Consider the following 18,718-nt stretch of genomic DNA (forward strand, 5'->3'; position numbering starts at 1 on the left):
TGACTAAGAGAAAGAGAGAGCTGGAGTCAGCAGGGCTTAGGATAAAGTCAGCACAACTCAGCAAAGGCCTCTTGTAAGCCTATAAACTAACCCTCCTGCCATTTATTTAAAACTACTCATACCCATCACATTTCATTACATGCAATATTGGCTTATTGGTGATATTTCCCTATCTATGGGCTTACTAATTTTTTTCTTTTAGTGATATTTGAGTAATGTATAAAATATCTTTACTAAATGACTATCCATGCTAAATAGAAATGAACTAGCAAGAGCTCTTTCTGCTGAGAGCCTCTCAAACTATTAAGCTATAAGCATTCATTATTTGTTATCATGCAGGACTTATTCCATGAATTTGGATTTTTTTTTTTAACACAAGGTCTCATTCCATTGCCCAAGCTAGAGTACAGTGGCATCATCTCAACTCACTGTGTCCTCAGTCTCCTGGGCTCAAGCAACCCTCCTGCCTCAGCCTCCCGAGTAGCTGCAACTACTGGGTATGGTGGCACACACACCCAATATGTGGTAGTTGCAACTAGCCACCACACTCGGCTAATTTTTCTACTTTTTGTAGATATAGGATCTCACAAAACTCTTGGTCTCAAGTAGTTCTCCCACCTTGGCCTCCCAAAGTGCTAGGATTACAGACATGAGCCACCACGCCTGGCCTGATTTTTTTGTTGTTGTTGTTGGCTTTGGGGGATTTTTTGACTACCAAAAGTATCGTCAGTATCCTTTCAAAAACAGTGTGGGCTTATAAAATTTTGAGAGGAGAGCTCATTCTTTGTTTATTTTTTAGTGTAATTATTTGCCCCCCCCAATCTAAAAAGGGAGACTATTCAAGAGAGTTTTCTTAAAAATCTCAGAAATACAGTTTCAACTGTCACATTGCTAGATCCCAATGATAGAAAAAGGGTGAGCTATAGAGATATGTGTTTATATAAGGATCTAAGAGCTTATAGAAAGATAAAAATATACAACCAATGAGAATTAAAAGAATGTTAGCATCATTGCCCTATAAAAATATGGTCAGGAAGGTTATAGGACAAAATGCATTGAAACTTATGAAAAATGTTAATAATTTTAAAGTAAGAAAATAAATAAGAACAGAGAGCTTGAAAATAAATAAGAACAGAGAGCTTTGCAGGTCTCACAGTGGGAAAGGGGGCTGGGGATGGGCATTAGGTCAGTGAGAGGACCAATGTTAAAGAGATCAGAAAGAAAGGGAAACTGTCCCACTTTGATAGTGTCTTTTTTTTCTATATTTGAACTTGTGATAAAAGGAAATTAAAGCCCAAGATAGAGCAATATGAAAAAAGAAAGTACTACCCCTTATGTTAGTATCTATTGCTGTATAACAAATAACCCCAGAAATCAGCAGCTTAAAACAGCAAGCATTAGTTTCTTACAGTGTTTATAGGTCAGGATTTGGGGTGTGGTTTAGCTGGGTGGTTCTGGTGCAGGGTCTTACATGAGGTTGCAATCAAGAGATTGCCCGAGCTGCAGTCATCTGAAGGTTCGATTGGGGCGGGGGAATCTGTTTCCAAGATGACTCACTCACATGCCTATTCACAGGAGACCTCAGTACCTGACTGTCCGACTCCACGAAAGTCTGCTATGTAGCCCCACAACATGGCAGCTGGCTTCCCACACTCCATGTGGTCCAAGAGAGAGAACAAGAAGGATGCCTCAATATCTTTTATAACTTAGTCTCAGAAGTCATACACCATCACTTCTCCCATCTTATGTTCATAGAAGCAAGTCACTACTTCCAGGCCATACCCAAGGGAAGGGGGAATTAAGTTCTCCCTCTTGAAGGGAAGAGCATCAACAAGTTTGGGGATATGTTTTAAAACCACCACATCTCTACCCAAGTCCAAGTCCTTATGACTCAAGACAAATTGCAAGCTAAGAGAACTGGAAGGTGAAACAGAATCTCTCTGTACATAGTTTTTGTGGAACTCTGGAGAAAAGGAGAAGAGCTAGGAAGGTAAGGATAGGAAAATATCGTTCCAAAAAGCAGAAGGGAGAGATGATAACTTCACGATGTTGAAGCCACGTGTACGTTGGCACTGATCATGGGTCTGTTTTTGGATAGATGATTAAATGGAAGCTTTTTAAACAGTTGGACAAGGAAACTGAGCTATGTCACAACCAGTGTGGATTCCCTAAGTTTTGTCAAATTTTCTACACCTTCTCTTTGTGCAGACTCTCCTATTAGACTGGCACATCATGTGCTGTGGACATTATGCATTTCAGTGTCAGCAAGTTGTATGGCAGGTTTCACAGCATCTTATAGACAAGATTGAAAGAATGATTAGGCCAAGAGCAAGAAATTAGTTCCCGTGGGAGCTGAAGGAACTGGGGATGTGTAGCCCAAGAAAGACAAGAATCCACCAGAGACATGTTTCCTCTCCTTAGGTGTCTGCTACCTGTTTAAGGTTATAATGTGAAAGGGAAGGTGAGGCTTGCTCCAAATGGTGGAAGTTACAGGAACACTGATGTTGGCTTAATAGAAAAAAGGTTGTTCTAATAGGCAAATCTACCTGAAAATGGAGGCAATCTGATATATTCCTCTGTGTTCAAGCAGGAGCTGAGAATCTGCCCCTGGGTGAGAACACTGTATAGGAGATGATTATAGAAGACCTTCTTATTCTAAAATTCTGATTTTTGATAATTAAATGTTACAGCATGGAAACTGATATTTGTACTTTTTACATTTTTGTGTTTAAAATGACTTTGCATTTTGTTTTTAAGCTTCAGATTATTACTTGGTTAATAAAATTCATTATAACAATTAATATGAAGAATCACACAGCAATTCATAGAGAAGGGAGAATTAGTAGGTTATAATTTCTGTTAGTCCCCAAAAAGCATTTTATGTATTATGTACTTCAAGCCCTTTATTCAGCAGATGAGCCAATTATAATCTGTATCTATAACTAGAACACTTAACTAAATAAATTATATAATTTTTACAATGCTTCACTGCATAGATACATGAACATAATTTATTTGTAATTGGAGCCAAGCCCCAAAGTAGCAGTTTTGTTCTACCAGGTAATTAATGCTCATTTTTAAAAGCCTTTTGTTATTTTTTCTGAAGTAATGAGTGCACATGGAAAAAGACACATAATAGGCTAAACAATAGCCCCATATTCTAGGAATAAATTTTTGCCAGCCTCCAAACCAGCATTTAACTTCTACTTTTCCCCTTTTCAAAAATTATACCTTGTATTTAAAGGCAGTAGAAGCCTTAAGTTTAGTTTTGTTTAATCTTAAATTTCTTTTTGTTCGAAAATAGGTAGTGGTTTAGGATTTAAATACAGGGTGTCATTTTTCCTGAAGAAAGTCATTAATCAGTTTTCTTCACCCTTCAGGCCTAGAAAGAATTTTTTGGTAGCCTTTTGTCTCATGATATTACTGTTCATAGGTAAAACTGATTGGTTGTCCTCCATACTTTGATTACGGTATTGCAGGTTCTGGGTTGACAAACATCAAGACGGAGGAAATCTCTGAAGTGAAGATGGATGCAGAGTTCCGGCATGATTCGGGATATGAAGTTCATCATCAAAAATTGGTACGTAAAAATAATTTGCCTCTTCCGGCTACTCAGTTTGCTTTGTCAAATGACCTATTAACTAGCCTGTGCCAGAAATCAAACTACAGAAAAGATGAAAACAAAAATAAAATGCTTGCCTACAGGATTACCATAAAAACATAAAGAAAATGAAAAGAGGCTCTGTATATAGTTCTTTGTGACTACAAGTCAGCTAAGCCAGGCAGGATTTAAAGTGGAATTCATTTCAATACAGCAGCCACTTTAACTTCCACTCTATTTTCTGGGGAAATTGGTTTATAATAGGTTTATTTGAAGGAGCAGAGCCTCCAGTAAACACATGCAAATATGGCTTGGTTTTACAGAACACTATTTTTATAGCCATTTGCTCAAGTTCACATCTGTAACTGTCTCCCTTTGTGTGTTCGTCTCTCCCTTTCACCCTTCCCTCCCCCACCTCCCATGATTTAAGTTCCCTTGCAAGGATAAATAAGATCATGGGGTGAACAGGACCCTGTGATATTCCCAGTAGTATTATTAATCAAAAAATTGGGGCAAGGAAGACAGAAGCTTACTTTTCAGATGAAATCACTTTTTTTCTGCCCAGTGTCAGAATTGGAATAAGTCAAAAAGCAACCATCTCCTTTGCAGGCAGCTCCAGTAGTTATATAAAATCATTTACCAAAAAAAGCTTAGAAATTCAGATAAATCAAATCCCGGATTATGATAGGGTTCCTTGCATCTTATCAGTAAGCGCAGTCAGGGGGTTAAATGAATAAAGAAGACAGTTTTATCTCACATTTGGTAATGAGCAAATGCTAATAAAATTCTCATAGCAATAATATTTGAGAAATACTCTCACTTCTTTTGTTTTTTTGTTTGTGTGTGTGTTTCAAGCAGAAAATATCTTTCTAAGGTTCATAAATAAAAGTCAATAAATCCTAGTATTAATATCCAAAAGAAATGCCTTAAAAATATTATTGATGCCTCACTTCACTCTAAATAATTGAAGCAAATTAAAAACTGACTTGGGATTTGGATTTGCATTTTTAACTCCTGTAGGGTTTTTGTAAAAAGACATTTAGCTTTTTGAAGCATGGTTTTTCATTGGTGAGATAATCCAGTATCAATTATTGTAAAATCAGGAGTACCTTTGATTGGGTTAGTGCTGAAGAGTTTTTAAAAAACTGGAGGAACTGCTGAAGAGTTGGAAGTTGGTGGGGCAGAAAGCTAGAGATTAATGTGCAGAGTTGCATTTCTGGTGCCTGTGTCATATAAACCCATCTCCACAATTGCACTAACTCCCGTAATGTGACAGTGACTAATGGCAGCAGCAGCAATTAGGAGAATTAGCTCCCTCTACTGAACTAGTTGATAAGATAATGTACTATCATTAGTGCAATGAATATTACAAAATTACAGTATTTTCTTAAAGACACAGGCATATGTCCGGACTTGCATTTATTCCTGATTATCTCACCCTAGTATCATTAGCTAAATAATGATTTGCTTTTTATAAAAATGTTGAGCTAGCATATTTGTTTAGTAAGGGGAATAATTATGAACGGTTTCTAATTTTCTTGCGGATATACCATGAATAATACCCATTTAGAAATTTGCTCTGTTTGCTATATCTTATATTGCTTTTTTGCACTGCTAGAATGTTTGTTTTAGCTATGAGAATTGGTCATTTTACTATCTCGAGGCTATAGTGAAAGAATTATTTAGGAAGCTACAGGCATACCTCAGAGATGACAAGAAACCATGATAAAGTGAATATCACAATAAAGCAAGTTGCACAAATTTTTTTATTTCCCAGTTTATATAAAAGTTATATTTATACAGCAGTCTATTAAGCATACAGTAGCATTATATCTAAAATAGCAATGTACATACTTTAATTTAAAAATATTTTATTGCTAAAAAATTCTAAGGATTACCTGAGCTCAGTGAGTCATATTCTCTTTGCCGGTGGAGGGTCTTGCCTTGATGTTGCCTGCTGACTGACCAGGATGGTGATTACTGAAGGTTTGGGGTGACTGTAGCAATTTTTGGAAATAAGACAGCGATGAAATTTGCTCCATTGATTGACTTCTCCTTTCATGAAAGATTTCTCTATAGCATATGAGGCTGTTTGACGGCATTTTACCCAGAGTAGAACTTCTTTGAATACTTGAGTCAGTCCTCTCAAACCCAGCCACTGCTTCAGCAACTGAGTTCACGATACATTCTAAATCCTATGTGATCATCTCCACAATATTCACAGTATCTTCACCAGAAGTAGATTCCATCTAAAGAAACCACTTTCTTTGCTCACCTGTCCAAACAGCTCCTCATCCATTCAGATTTTACCATAAGGTGGCAGCAGTTCAGTCCCATCTTCAGGCTCCATATCTAATTTTGGTTCTCTTGCTATTTCCACCACATCTGCAGCTTTGGATATAAAATGAGAGGCATGCAACTTTCTTCCTTTCACTTGAACACCAGAAGCCATTGTCGAGTTATTAACTGGCCTAATTTTAATATTCTTGTGTCTCAGTGAATCGGGAGGAGAGGGAGAGAGACGGGAGCAGCTGGTTGGTGGAGCAGTCAGAACTCACACAACATGTATCGATTGAGTTCACTGTTTTATATGGGTGTGTTTCATGGCACCACAAAACAATTAAAATGATCACATCAAAGATCATTGATCACAGATCACCATAACAGATATAATAATAAAGCTTGAAATATTATGAGAATTACCAAAATGTGATATAGACTTGAAGTGAGCACGTACTGTTTTATAAACAGTTATGAAGGAATGTAGTGCCATAAATATAGCATACTAAATACATTCCTTCTTTACGGTGTTCGCCAAATTCTTTTTTTGTTTAAGTCAAATAAACAGCTAGAATAAAGCAACATTTTAAATTTTGGCTTCTGGACACAGTAGTAAGAAAGCATGAGTTAAGAATGACTTAAAATTCTAGTTGCCTATACTTCCCTTTGAAATAATATTATGCTTTAAAAAGCATTATGCTGCTCAAGGTTAATTAGAGTTCTACTGAATTACTGTAGCTAGAAGTAGATAACAGGAGGTCTTTCTTCTTTTGTTTAACTCCTTTGCTTCAGAATGCTTATTACAATGTGTTAAAAATGTCCCTCCATGGAAATTAGGACATCTGCAGGTTTGGAAAGCACTTAAGGCACAGTCACTTAGAGTCATGTAGCAGGTCTCCCAGTTTTAAACCTGCCATGACTGGGAAAATGCTGACCTCCTTTCATCATCATGATCCATGCCCTTCTAGCATTTGATATATCCAAGAGCTACCTTCACACTGCTCACCAAATGTTCCACCTGTCAAAGGGTTTCAGGTTTCCGCAGACTTCTGTTTTGACATGTGAGGGGAAAGTAGACTTCTTCTAACTGGAGAAGCCACATGTTATACATCATTCTATAGACGGTGATTGTCATTCTTAAGAAGTAGAAAATGTGATTTTTTTTTTTTCAAGTAAGCACCAAATACATGACCAGCCAACTCAAATTTACAGCGAAAGATTGAGTTAGGGCAGAGAATATTCTGAAACTTTTCACATACCTCATCCAGATGTCTCCTACAATGACAGCCCTTTTTCTTGATTTGTTTTCAAGGTGTTCTTTGCAGAAGATGTGGGCTCAAACAAAGGTGCAATCATTGGACTCATGGTGGGCGGCGTTGTCATAGCAACAGTGATTGTCATCACCTTGGTGATGCTGAAGAAGAAACAGTACACATCCATCCATCATGGGGTGGTGGAGGTAGGTAAACTTGGCTACATGTTTGCAAGTGGGAATTAAAGGAAGACTAACCATAAGGGAAATTATGCTTAGCATAAGGCTGAGAATTATCTAAGTATCTCTTCTTTTCGAAAAAAAAAATTTCTCCATGATGTTCAAGTTACAGTTGTTCTTTCCTTGCTTTGGTTTTCATTCATTCTAATTTACTGTGAATGTTATGATCAAGGCATTGAGATTGTGTGTCATTATCCTAACTTACAATTTGTATTGAAGTTATGAAAAGAATATAAATGTTAATGCATGGCATAAAAAATTATGATGACCCTTACAAACACTTTTTTAAAAAGCAATAAAAACAGTATCAGAAGTTAGGAATAAAAAACAGAAGTGGAAGGTAATTTTTTCCCCAAAAAAACCTAAATACATTTATTCCTGGATTTCTTTTGTCTTAAATAGTCTAGCCTCTCAGTAAAACCTGGTAGTAGGCACAGTCACTTAGAGTCATGCATCAGATAGTAGTAAAACTAGGTAGTAGTAAATGATACTGATTTTCAGTACAGACTCAAGTCAAGAAATCACATTGTACCAAACAGCTCAGCAAAACATGCATGATTGTTGTTTAATATGTTCTTCAACCTCTTACCCTGAACTTCCACCTGGAATATATTTCAAGGTGTTAGAAGGAAGGAAATTTACAAATAAGTTCTTTTTATGCCTTTAAAATGCTGTTTTGTGGGGAGAAAATAAAAATCTCACAGTACATGCAACTTATTAGGAAACTGTCTTTAACTGAGAGTGTGAATTGATACATTTTTGAGAGTTATAGAACTATGAGAACTGAAAGAGATCTCAATGATCGATCAAATTGATCTTCTCATTTTGTACCTGGGGAGACTGAGGCCAAAACAGAAATGTTTGCCCAATGTCAAACTAAGTAGGGTCAAGGTCAGAGTTCACATTTCTCCACACACTACCCATTGCTTTTTCTATCAGAGAAAAGTCCAGATATTTCCAGGGCAGAAATCATTTAAATATAAATTTGTGGCAAAGCCAGGAATCTCATTTTATTTAGCATTTAAATGTCCATAGACTATTTGATTACAGGAGCTGCTGATGGAAATTGGTTTTGAGTCTTATTTGCCTACTGGTGTGTATATGCTAAAGAGCAGTGTGATAAATAATACCCAGGAAACAACAGGTAGCAGGATAGAGAAGAACTGAACTGAGTGGTTCACAAACTAGAGTGTGAGCAAATACAAAAAAATCAATGAGCAAATCATCAAGTTTGGAGCATTGCTTTTTTTTTGTGGTAGCACACTAACCTTGTGCCCCTTAAAATAGTGTAAGATGTATTTTCATTTTCATTAATGTCAGTTTAATTCCATAAATTAAACTGGGCAATAAAAGGTTTGGGCAAATAAAAAGGTTTTCATACTTGAGTAACTTAAAAGCCCCTTTTAATTTCTTTAATATAATTGTATCTATTAATGGCCTTGAACTGATGAATCTGCCCATGAAGTAGCGGCCTGTCTGCAGAATTTCTATCAGTTAAAGTGCCTGTGCTTGATGCCAAAGGCCAAGGAGCCCATCTAGGGCTGTCATAACATAGACCTACAGACTGGGTGGATTAAGCAACAGAAATGTATTCCCTCACAGTTCTGGAGGCTAGAAGTCGGAGATCAGGGTGTCAGTGGGATTGGTTTCCTCTGAGGCCTCTCCCTGTGGCTTGCAGAGTGCTGTGTGCCCGTGGCCTTCCCTCTGTGTTTTACTGTGTCCTGGTTTCTCCTTATAGGGACACTAGTCATATCGGATTAGGATGCACCCTGATTACCTCATTTAACATTAATTACCTCTTTGACCCTATCACCAAACACAGTCACATCCTGGGGTACTGACAGGTTAGGGCTTCAACGTTGGAATTTGAGGGGGACACAATTCATCCCATAACAGAGCCCAGTGATGTGATAGAAAAGCAAGACCTCTACCAGGGGATTCTCTGCCTATGTGTGAGACTTGCCAGGAACTTTTCTAAAGGGACACATCCCAAGGTCCTACCCCAGACCTAGGGAAACAGAAGTCCCAAATAGGAGGCTGGGAATCTGAGTGTTGAAAATTTCTACAACTAAATGAGATGTGCACCCATTTGAGAATGATGGACGTGTAGTATTAACCCTCCTTCTTTTAGTTCTCTGAGCAAACCTCAAGGAGTAGAAAATGGTATCTCTTGTCTCCCAGATAACTAGTTGCCTTTTAAGTGTTCTTCCAGTTGCTTGAGTTAAATCTTTCTTTTTGGTCAGTTACCAAGAAATGTCTCCTTGGACTTGGAATGTCAGAGGAGAAGAAAGTGATGCTTTGACCCAGATTCTGAAAAAATAAAATTAATTTTTAAGCCAGGAGTTATCGTTGGCACGGGCAAAATTTGGGAAAAGGACAGTGGTTCGGCTCTTTTTATACACACGCATTTTGCTGTCCACTGGAGAGCAACTAGAGACCTTTCTAGATTGAGTGCCCCACCTTGTTTTGTGTTTCATTTTGTTTATTTCGTCTCACCTCCTTCTTCCTTAAAGAAGGATGTTGTCAAGAGCCTGGAAACCGTCCCCTTTTCCTTTCAAGGCTTTTGTGTCTGTCCATTCTGTAACCCACCGTTTGCTCAGCTCCATGTCAAGCCTGCACAGCAGTGTTTGAATAGAATTTCATGTAAGGTACTGTTCCCCTTTCCTGTCTTCAAAAGGGTGCAATCTAGCTGGGACGGTAGAATGTGGACACCAGAGCTGTGTGCCAGCCCCAGCATGTTCTGTGGGGGGAGAGAGCGCTGTGGTGTCTGAGAGCACCATTTCTCTCCATGTCCCAGTCTGCACCGAATGGAAAGGATCCTTCTGCAAACAACTTTTGCCTGCCTTGAAACATCCTCTGCCTACCCTCTCTCACTCAAGTGCATGGAGATACCTTCCTCTCCAGCTCTGCTTAACCTTCTTCATGAATGAGTAACTTCACGTTACTAAGAACAAAAATGAGTAAATGAATATTTCCAGTTGGACTGGCCTCAATCGCTCAGGACAGAATCTCATCAGTGTATGAAGAAGTCATGATGGAAGCATTAGTCTCCAGGAAATCTCTCATTTTTATAGCAAAAGTTTCCTGCAGAAGATCACAGAGATAGGAACCCTAGAGAAAAAAAAATAATGTAGAAATGAAAATGAGCCTAGTGCAGTGGTGCGTCACTCATTGGTGGGGATGCATTCTGAGAAATGCATCATTAGGCAATTTTATTACCTAATATGCAAACATGCTTTGGTTATCTGATCTGTCTTTGCTTATTTGGTCCACCTCCATGACCCAAAGTGGAGCATCTTAGGGTCCAGGGTTCTGTGGTTTGGCCTCAGTGTCACATAAAAAGGGACATCTGTCAGTACACATCCTGCTGGTTATTAGACATAAGTATTTAAATGTTCGTCCTCCAAGTAAATACACCAGAGGTGATATAATGGGGAGACCTAGAAACTAAAGGCACCCAAATAGAATTTTATCTCCACAATGTGATAGTTGAGCTATAAATTCTTCTGGACATAGTGAAGGACTAAATGATGCCAAAGAATCAAGTTCAGGGAGAAAGGAGTAGGCAGGGAGGAGCGGGGTGCATAAGGCCAAGAGATTTCAGAAGTTCTACTCAAAGGAACTTTAGGACAAGGCGGATCTGGCTGTTTGGGCTCTTTCCAGGGTGTCGTCTGCAGATGCCAGCGGCAGCTGCGGTGCAGCGCAGGGGACCTTGGGTCTCTCAGGAAGACACAGTGCCCTGCACCGAGAGCTAAACAAGGACCTCAGGTCAGTTACTGCTGCCGTCTGATCCACGCAGTCAGGGAGAGACTATTTAGAGGTGGTATGCATGTGTTTTCATCTCAGCAAGTGACAGATGTTCCTGCCTGGTGGGAGGATGGAGATTCTGTCCCTGACTTCGTCGCTTTATCATTTCCTTCCAGACCAAGCAAGCGCCACTGGCTGCAGCCTCCCCTAACTCTGCCTTACGGGGAATGGTATCTCAGTGCTCATGCAGAGCCCGGGAGTGCACGGGGCCGTACAGGGCTGGCCTTTGTTCGCATGGTGGCGAACATGTCACTGCGGTAGCCTAGCCGTGAGAAGGACATCGATGAGCCTGCTGCAGAGGAAGGTTGCCCTTACTTGGTGCTCTTCCTTGAGTGAAAGCTTTATCCATGGACAGGAGTACTCAGTTTTTCACTTCTAACTTTCAGGGGGTTGGAGATTAAAAGACCAAATCCAAACTCCTTGGATGCCAAGGAGTTTGTAAAGATAATCCCTTCTCCTACAGCTCCTGAGCCCCGGGGTCTGAGGCCACGCTGCCCCATGGCAGGAATGGCACAGTGTAGCTTCCCCTTCAAAAGCAAACAGTACCGAGGATTCGCAAGTAGAACAGAGGCTAAGAAAAAAACGGGAAAGCTAGAAGCCTGGAGTGCACACCATCCTCCAAGCCTCGCACCTCTGGCAGGGCTCTCTTAAGTATTGGGCTTTGGAGTTTGAAGAGGAGAAGAAAAAAAAAACCGTCAAATTGCCAGGTGTTCCCCTGCCCTTAATGAATGCAGATGACTGTTGACAGCCCGTATGGAGGTCAAGGTACCTCCTGGAGGAGATAAAAGCATAATATTCCAACTAACAGGCAGCATTATGGTTTTTTTTCTACACTCAGTTTGTGCTTGATGTCCTGAGCGACATAATTTTATTTTTTAACCCCAGCGTTCTTTGAATTCTCGCTTATGAAGTGGCTACGGAGCGAAAAAGATGCCCATGTTCAAATGGCATACTGCTGCAGACAGGCTGTTTCCTGGCAAGCGGATGTGGAGAGTGAATGAAATCTCCCATCATTGGTGCTAATCTTTAATGACGGTGTTTCAACTCCCAAGCCTGTGGCTAATCACACAACCGCAGATTAAAGCCAGGTGACCTCATTTGTTGACAACTGTGCAGATCAAAGGAGAGAGGAAGGGATGGGGAAAACATCTGTGAATTACTCCCATAAGGACAGTGATGCTGAGCCTCCGTTTGAGCAGTGTCCTCTGAGTACTGGTTAGAGCTTGTTGGTGGCATTGTTCTAAGAGGAAATGCCCAGGCCTGTCTTAGGAACAACCTGAGGAGGTGGCTGCAGGAGAACGCAGGCAGACCTGACAAGGTGGCAGATGGAAGGGCTTCACAGCGTCATGCCGTCTTGTCCACGAATGGGAACTTAAGAATCGGGACATGTAATGGAGGGAACATTCTGTCCCAAGAGACGAGACGGCTGCACGTCTCCCTATTCCAGCTGCCTTGAAATCGGCCAGGGTCATAATTTTACGTCATGCCCAGGCTAAAAAGAGTCAATCCACCCGTGAAGTGGGGTCGTACAGATTGAACGTGGGGAAGCTGATTATTTAATACATCAACAGATCTTTTAGTCTGATTACTCATTAGCCGTGTGGTCTATTCATGGCATATCCAGTTCCACCCCTAGACCTGGTGTCAGTCCTGACACCACGTGCTCGCTGGTGTTTTTCCTTCACTGGGTTCAGGGTCGACGCTGTGTGGGATCAGAACCCTTCCAGATTGGCAGTGTCAGGGGAAAAGGCCGCGTAAGGGGCCAAATGTCACTTGGCAGCACTCAGCGATGGAGACAGGCCTTCAGTGTTCTCCTAGAAATGATGTGGACAGCCCAATTGGATTGTACACAGAATGGGAAATATCCCTTCGAAGGAAAATCTTCTGTACGGTGCAGCTTAACTTTTCTGTGCAAAACATACTCCTTCTGATTACATTTGTGTTTATTCTTATCATCTTCCCATGGTTTTGCAGAAGAGAAATTTTAAAAGACAAAAACTAAACTTTGTATTCGTTCAGTAAAGTATTTCCTCACTTCTGTGCACTGGGCGAGGTATAACAAATATATTAGAAACAAGAACAGCCCATTCTAGCCCAGGCAGGAGAGTGACGCTCTGTCTAAAAAAAAAAAAAAAAAAAAAAAGGAAAAAAAAAAGAACAGCCACTGACCCACATTACAAGGGGTAAGTACCCTGCCAGATTGGCAGAAAATAAATGCCCCACATAGCTCCATGTAACCCTGATATGGGGAGGGAGAAGTTTATAATTACTGGCCTGACCTTAGAGTTAAACCATCATATTAACAGAGAGGATCTTTTAAACCTTTAGCTGAACATACTTCTATAGTATCTTAATGCTCAGCTTAACACACACACACATACATACACACATACACACACACATATATATAATCTAGATATTTTTCTTTTCCTATGCCAAATAATAACCCCTTTGGTATACATATAACATTATTTTAACTAAATGATTCTCAGACCTTTCTTTAACATTTTAAGACACATAATGTGTAAACTGATGTAAACAGGGACAGATTTAAATGAGCATGGGAATAAATTCAGCAGTCCAGGAAGTTGCATATTTTTCTGCATAGATCGAGTCACCCAAGATACAGTCTACTTTGCTGAATCTCTCTCTCCACTATACTCCTACTACCATTTGCAAGTAAAACAGGCTTCCTTCGAGGCTGTTTGTCCTATATTAAGCCCACAGAGAAGAAATTATCCAGTTTCTGTTGGGTTTGGGGAATAAAAGCCACCAATGAGCTCTTGGCAACAAGCCTGAGCCCGCGCGGCATGGTTTTCAGCGCCACCTGGTGGCCGGATGGAGCATCTTTGCAACTGGTGGGCAAAAGGCGTTGTGCTCCCAGATGTCCAAGAGAAAGAGGAGAAAATCCTGTGTGCTCCACAGGCAAAGAAGAGTCCTATATGCTCTTTACCTTTTTACTGCATCTACATGTGCACTCTTAAAGGACTTTTTTTTTTTTACTCAGTTCTCTTCCTTGCTTTTCAGGTGGACGCCGCCGTGACCCCAGAGGAGCGCCACCTATCCAAGATGCAGCAGAACGGCTACGAAAACCCAACCTACAAGTTCTTCGAGCAGATGCAGAACTAGACCCCCCCGCCACAGCAGCCTCTGAAGTTGGACAGCAGAACCATTGCTTCACTACCCATCGGTGTTCATTTATAGAATAACGTGGAAAGAAACAAACCCGTTTTATTATTTACTCATTACCGCCTTTTGACAGCTGTGCTGTAACACAAGTAGATGCCTGAACTTGAATTAATACACAAATCAGTAATGTATTCTCTCTCTCTCTCTCTTCACATTTTGGTCTCTACACTACATTATTAATGGGTTTTGTGTACTGTAAAGAATTTAGCTGTATCAAACTAGTGCATGAATAGATTCTCTCCTGATTATTTATCACATAGCCCCTTAGCCAGTTGTATATTATTCTTGTGGTTTGTGACCCAATTAAGTCCTACTTGAAATATGCTTTAAGAATCGATGGGGGATGCTTCATGTGAACGTGGGAGTTTAGCTGCTTCTCTTGCCTAAGTATTCTTTTCCTGATCACTATGCATTTTGAAGTTAAACATTTTTAAGTATTCCAAATGCTTTAGAGGATTTCTTTTTCCATGATTGCATTTTACTGTACAGATTGCTGCTTCTGCTATATTTGTGATATAGGAATTAAGAGGATACACATTTGTTTCTTTGTGCCTGTTTTATGTGCACACATTAGGCATTGAGAATTTGAACTTTTTTTGTCCACATATCTTTGGATCTTTGATAAAGAATCCCTGTTCATTGTAAGCACTTTTACGGGTGGGAGGGGGGAACGCTCTGCTGGTCTTAAATTACCAAGAAATTCTCCCAAAAAATTTTCTGCAGAATGATTGTACAGAATCATTGCTTATGACATGATAGCTTTCTACACTGTATTACATAAATAAATTAAATAAAATAACCCTGGGCAAGACTTTTCTTTGAAGGATAACTATGGACATCAAGTAGTCTTAAGTAATTTTGGGTGTGGGGCAAAAGAGGCAGATTGAATTTCCTTTAAGTGGTCTCCAACTTTATTTATGATATCAAAAGAAGATGAAAATGGAAGGGACAAATAAGGGAATGGGGAAAGGCATGTCTGGACAAACACTTCTTTAAGATTTGTCTTCAATTTGTATAAAATGGTGTTTTCATGTAAATAAATTCTTGGAGGAGTGCCATTGTGCTGACGTGAATGATTCCATGGTCACAATCTTGGGTATTTAGTGATCTACAGACTAGTAAGAAATCCTGTGTTAAGTATCCACACCTATCGTGGATGAACCTGAATTTGAATTAATTCTTAGCTGCAAGTCTGAGTAGGACATTGGGGATTTTATTTACCAGCATCTCCCAGTGCTGCTAAAATATTTCATAGACCTAATTAACAGTTTCGACGTGGACCAAAATATTGTGCTGCCATATCTTGGTCCTCAAGTTTGTCTCAATGAGAGACAAAAGAAAAAAGTTCCAGGGAAATGAAAATTGAGACCAGCTGATAAACAGTTATCTTTACAGCAGGGTTTCTTAACTTGAGCACTATTAACATTTTGTAGGGAATAATTCCTTGTTGTGGGGGGCTGTCCTGAGTATTGTCAGCTCTTTACTTAGTAACATCTAACCACCAGCAATCAAAAGTGTATCCAGACATTGCCAAACGTCCCTCGGGGTGGGGGGAAGTCACCCCCGTTTGAAAACCACTGCTCTATAGTTTAAAATGTTGTCATATGAACCGGGCGCGGTGGCTCACGCCTGTAATCCTAGCTCTCTGGGAGGCTGAGGCGGGCGGATTGCTCGAGGTCAGGAGTTCGAAACCAGCCTGAGCAAGAGCGAGACCCCGTCTCTATTATAAATACAAAGAAATTAATTGACCAACTAATATATATAGAAAAAATTAGCCGGGCATGGTGGCGCATGCCTGTAGTCCCAGCTACTTGGGGAGGCTGAGGCAGCAGGATTGCTTGAGCCCAGGAGTTTGAGGTTGCTGTGAGCTAGGCTGACGCCATGGCACTCACTCTAGCCTGGGCAACATAAGCGAGACTCTGTCTCAAAAAAAAAAAAATGTTGTCATATGTACATAATTTTTAATTAGGGAAGCCTATCTATTTTGTTAATAGTTCAGGCTGCTGTAACAGAATACCATGGACTGGGTGGCTTAACCACTTCAGTACCAGCGTCAACTATGGTCAATAGCCACAGATGAACTCGCCGCACAGCGACTTGAGCCGACAGCGGTGATATGAAGGCGCTCAGCCGAGCGTCAACTTTAGCATTAATAATGAAACTTGACTTTTCTAATTGTTCACTTATCAAAATACAATTGTGAACATTTAAAAATAACGTAATGAAAACATATATGTATATGTTACCTATTCTGATTGACATGACAAGTAAAGCTGCCTGTAAAGTAAAACAAGCTTTCAAGTGCTTTAAAACTTTCCTCATCACACAAGAGCAAAACAGCTTCGTCATCAATGCGGAGCACAAGCCATCGTGCGGACTATGAGTGCCGGCTGTGGGCAAGGTTTCGTGGCCAGTGAGTGCCATACTGAAGTGGTTAAACAACAAATATTAATTTCTCGCAGTTCTGGAGGTTGGAAGTACAGGATCAATTCCTCTTCCTGGTTCACAGATGGCTGCCCCCTCTCTGTGTCTTCACAGGAAGGAGAGAAAAAGCTCCCTTCCCCTCATGTGCCCTCAGGACCTAATCTAACCCTGCTTACCTCCCGAAGTTCCCACATCCACATACTATCACTGGGGATTAGAGTTTCAACACAGGAATTTGGGGGGGACACAAACATTCAGTTCACAGCAATATCTGCTCTTCCAAAGGTCTGAAAACACATTGACCCTGTTTTTGCTGTGTTGTGCTTGGTCTCAGGTGAACACGATAATCAGCCCCGTGCACGTTTGTTTTAGATTGCAACTTTTTAAGCTAAAACACTAAGCCAGAAAATTAATCGAAATCATTTGATCGTGTCACTCTGCAGTATAAACAAACTCATTTAAAACTCGTCTAAGTGTGTCCTATTTTCATGGGAATAAAATGGTCATATCCCCTGCCCTGTTAAGGACAATTAGACATAACTGCTACACGAAAATATGTACATATGACAGTTTATATGTATAAGCTACAGCTCCATTTTGCCTGACCCAAAGAGAAGTAGCTAGCTAGTTTGGGGTGGGGGTGGTGGGGATTAACCCTAATGTAAGAGTACTTTTTGTTTTTTGGAGACAGGATCTCACTGTTGCCCTGGGTAAAGTGCAATGGCATCATCATATCTTACTGCCACCTCAAACTCCTGGGCTCAAGCGATCCTCCTGCCTCAGTCTTGTGAGTAGCTGCAACTACTGGTGCACACCAACAACCCTGGCCAATTTTTCTATATTTAGTAGAGACGATCTTGAACTCTTGTTCTTGCTCAGGCTGATCTTGAACTCCTGAACTCAAGCAATCCTCCCATCTTGGCCTCCCAGAGTGCTAGGATTGCAAACGTGAGCCACCATGTCCGGCAACAGTACATTTCTAATGACATCAATGAAATGAAACCTAACTTTCTCATGCATAGCACTGTATGAGAGAGACTTCACTCCCAGGACAACCTTAAGTCACAGTAATCACAAGCTTCAGCTAATGAAAAAAGCTTGAAAGCTAAATATATAGTTATAGATATAAACATAGATACATATTGATGTATATATATGTCTTAGAATTATGAAAAGTTTATGCTGTATAATCTTGACTTTTAAATTGAAGTACATTAATAGGGTTCTCCAGATGGTCTGAGTATTAATAAATAAGTAATTCACATAAAACTGAAGTGTTGCCACATAGAATTATAGTAGTAGTGTCCCAGGTCAAACATCAATGAGACTTGGGGGGACTCATGAGTGGCTAATCTGATGGGTAAGGAATGGCATCGCAGCCATTTTTATTTATCTTATTAAGAGTAATGTTGGATAGTCTTTCATATGCTCAAGGGCCATGTTACAGCTCTAAATTTTCTGATTTTGTTTTGGGCTTGAAGACTACTTTGGCATCAGGATTGCAATGCCTGCTATCTTACTGTTGGCATTTGCCTGGTAAATCTTCATTCACCCCTTTATTTTTAGCTTTTTCAGGGGCTGCATTTTAAGTGTGTCTCGTGTACAGCACACAGTTGGGTTTTTGCTATATGAGCCAATTTGAAAATCTTTTAATAGGCAAGTTAGGTCCATCTAGTTTTATTGATATAACTGCTAAGGTTGCTCTCAATTCTGTCATATCTTACATTATAATTGATGAGTGTATTATATTTTCTGTATCTTTCTATGACGGGAGGTCCTCAGTGGTATAAAGGAAGCTTTGTATTTTTTTTTTTTTTTTTTTTTTGCAATCACACAAGAGGAGGTTTATTTTCTGGCTAGCCAGGGTCCAAGCCCCAGAGCACCAACACAGTGGCCACTCTCGCAGGCAAGGACCGAAGCTTTGT

At 40.1% G+C, this 18,718-nt stretch overlaps 2 protein-coding genes across 7 annotated transcripts in view; both read left to right on the forward strand.

Moving 5' to 3' along the window:
- APP (amyloid beta precursor protein) overlaps positions 1 to 15,427 on the forward strand; it is a 249,330-nt gene extending 233,903 nt beyond the window's left edge. For all 6 annotated transcript variants that reach the window (XM_012764451.2, XM_012764452.2, XM_012764453.2 and 3 more), the window contains 3 exons: positions 3,480 to 3,580; positions 7,194 to 7,340; positions 14,208 to 15,427. In XM_012764451.2, coding sequence (XP_012619905.1) covers positions 3,480 to 3,580; positions 7,194 to 7,340; positions 14,208 to 14,309 — 350 coding nt within the window. In that variant the 3' untranslated portion in view covers positions 14,310 to 15,427. The remainder of the gene's footprint in view (positions 1 to 3,479; positions 3,581 to 7,193; positions 7,341 to 14,207) is intronic.
- The window catches only part of ATP5PF (ATP synthase peripheral stalk subunit F6), a 411,638-nt gene that overhangs the window by 261,340 nt on the left and 131,580 nt on the right, over positions 1 to 18,718 (forward strand). The gene's annotated exons all lie outside the window — the stretch shown is intronic.

This window comes from Microcebus murinus, chromosome 1, assembly GCF_040939455.1.
Source record: "Microcebus murinus isolate Inina chromosome 1, M.murinus_Inina_mat1.0, whole genome shotgun sequence".
NCBI classification, from domain to species: Eukaryota; Metazoa; Chordata; class Mammalia; order Primates; family Cheirogaleidae; genus Microcebus; species Microcebus murinus.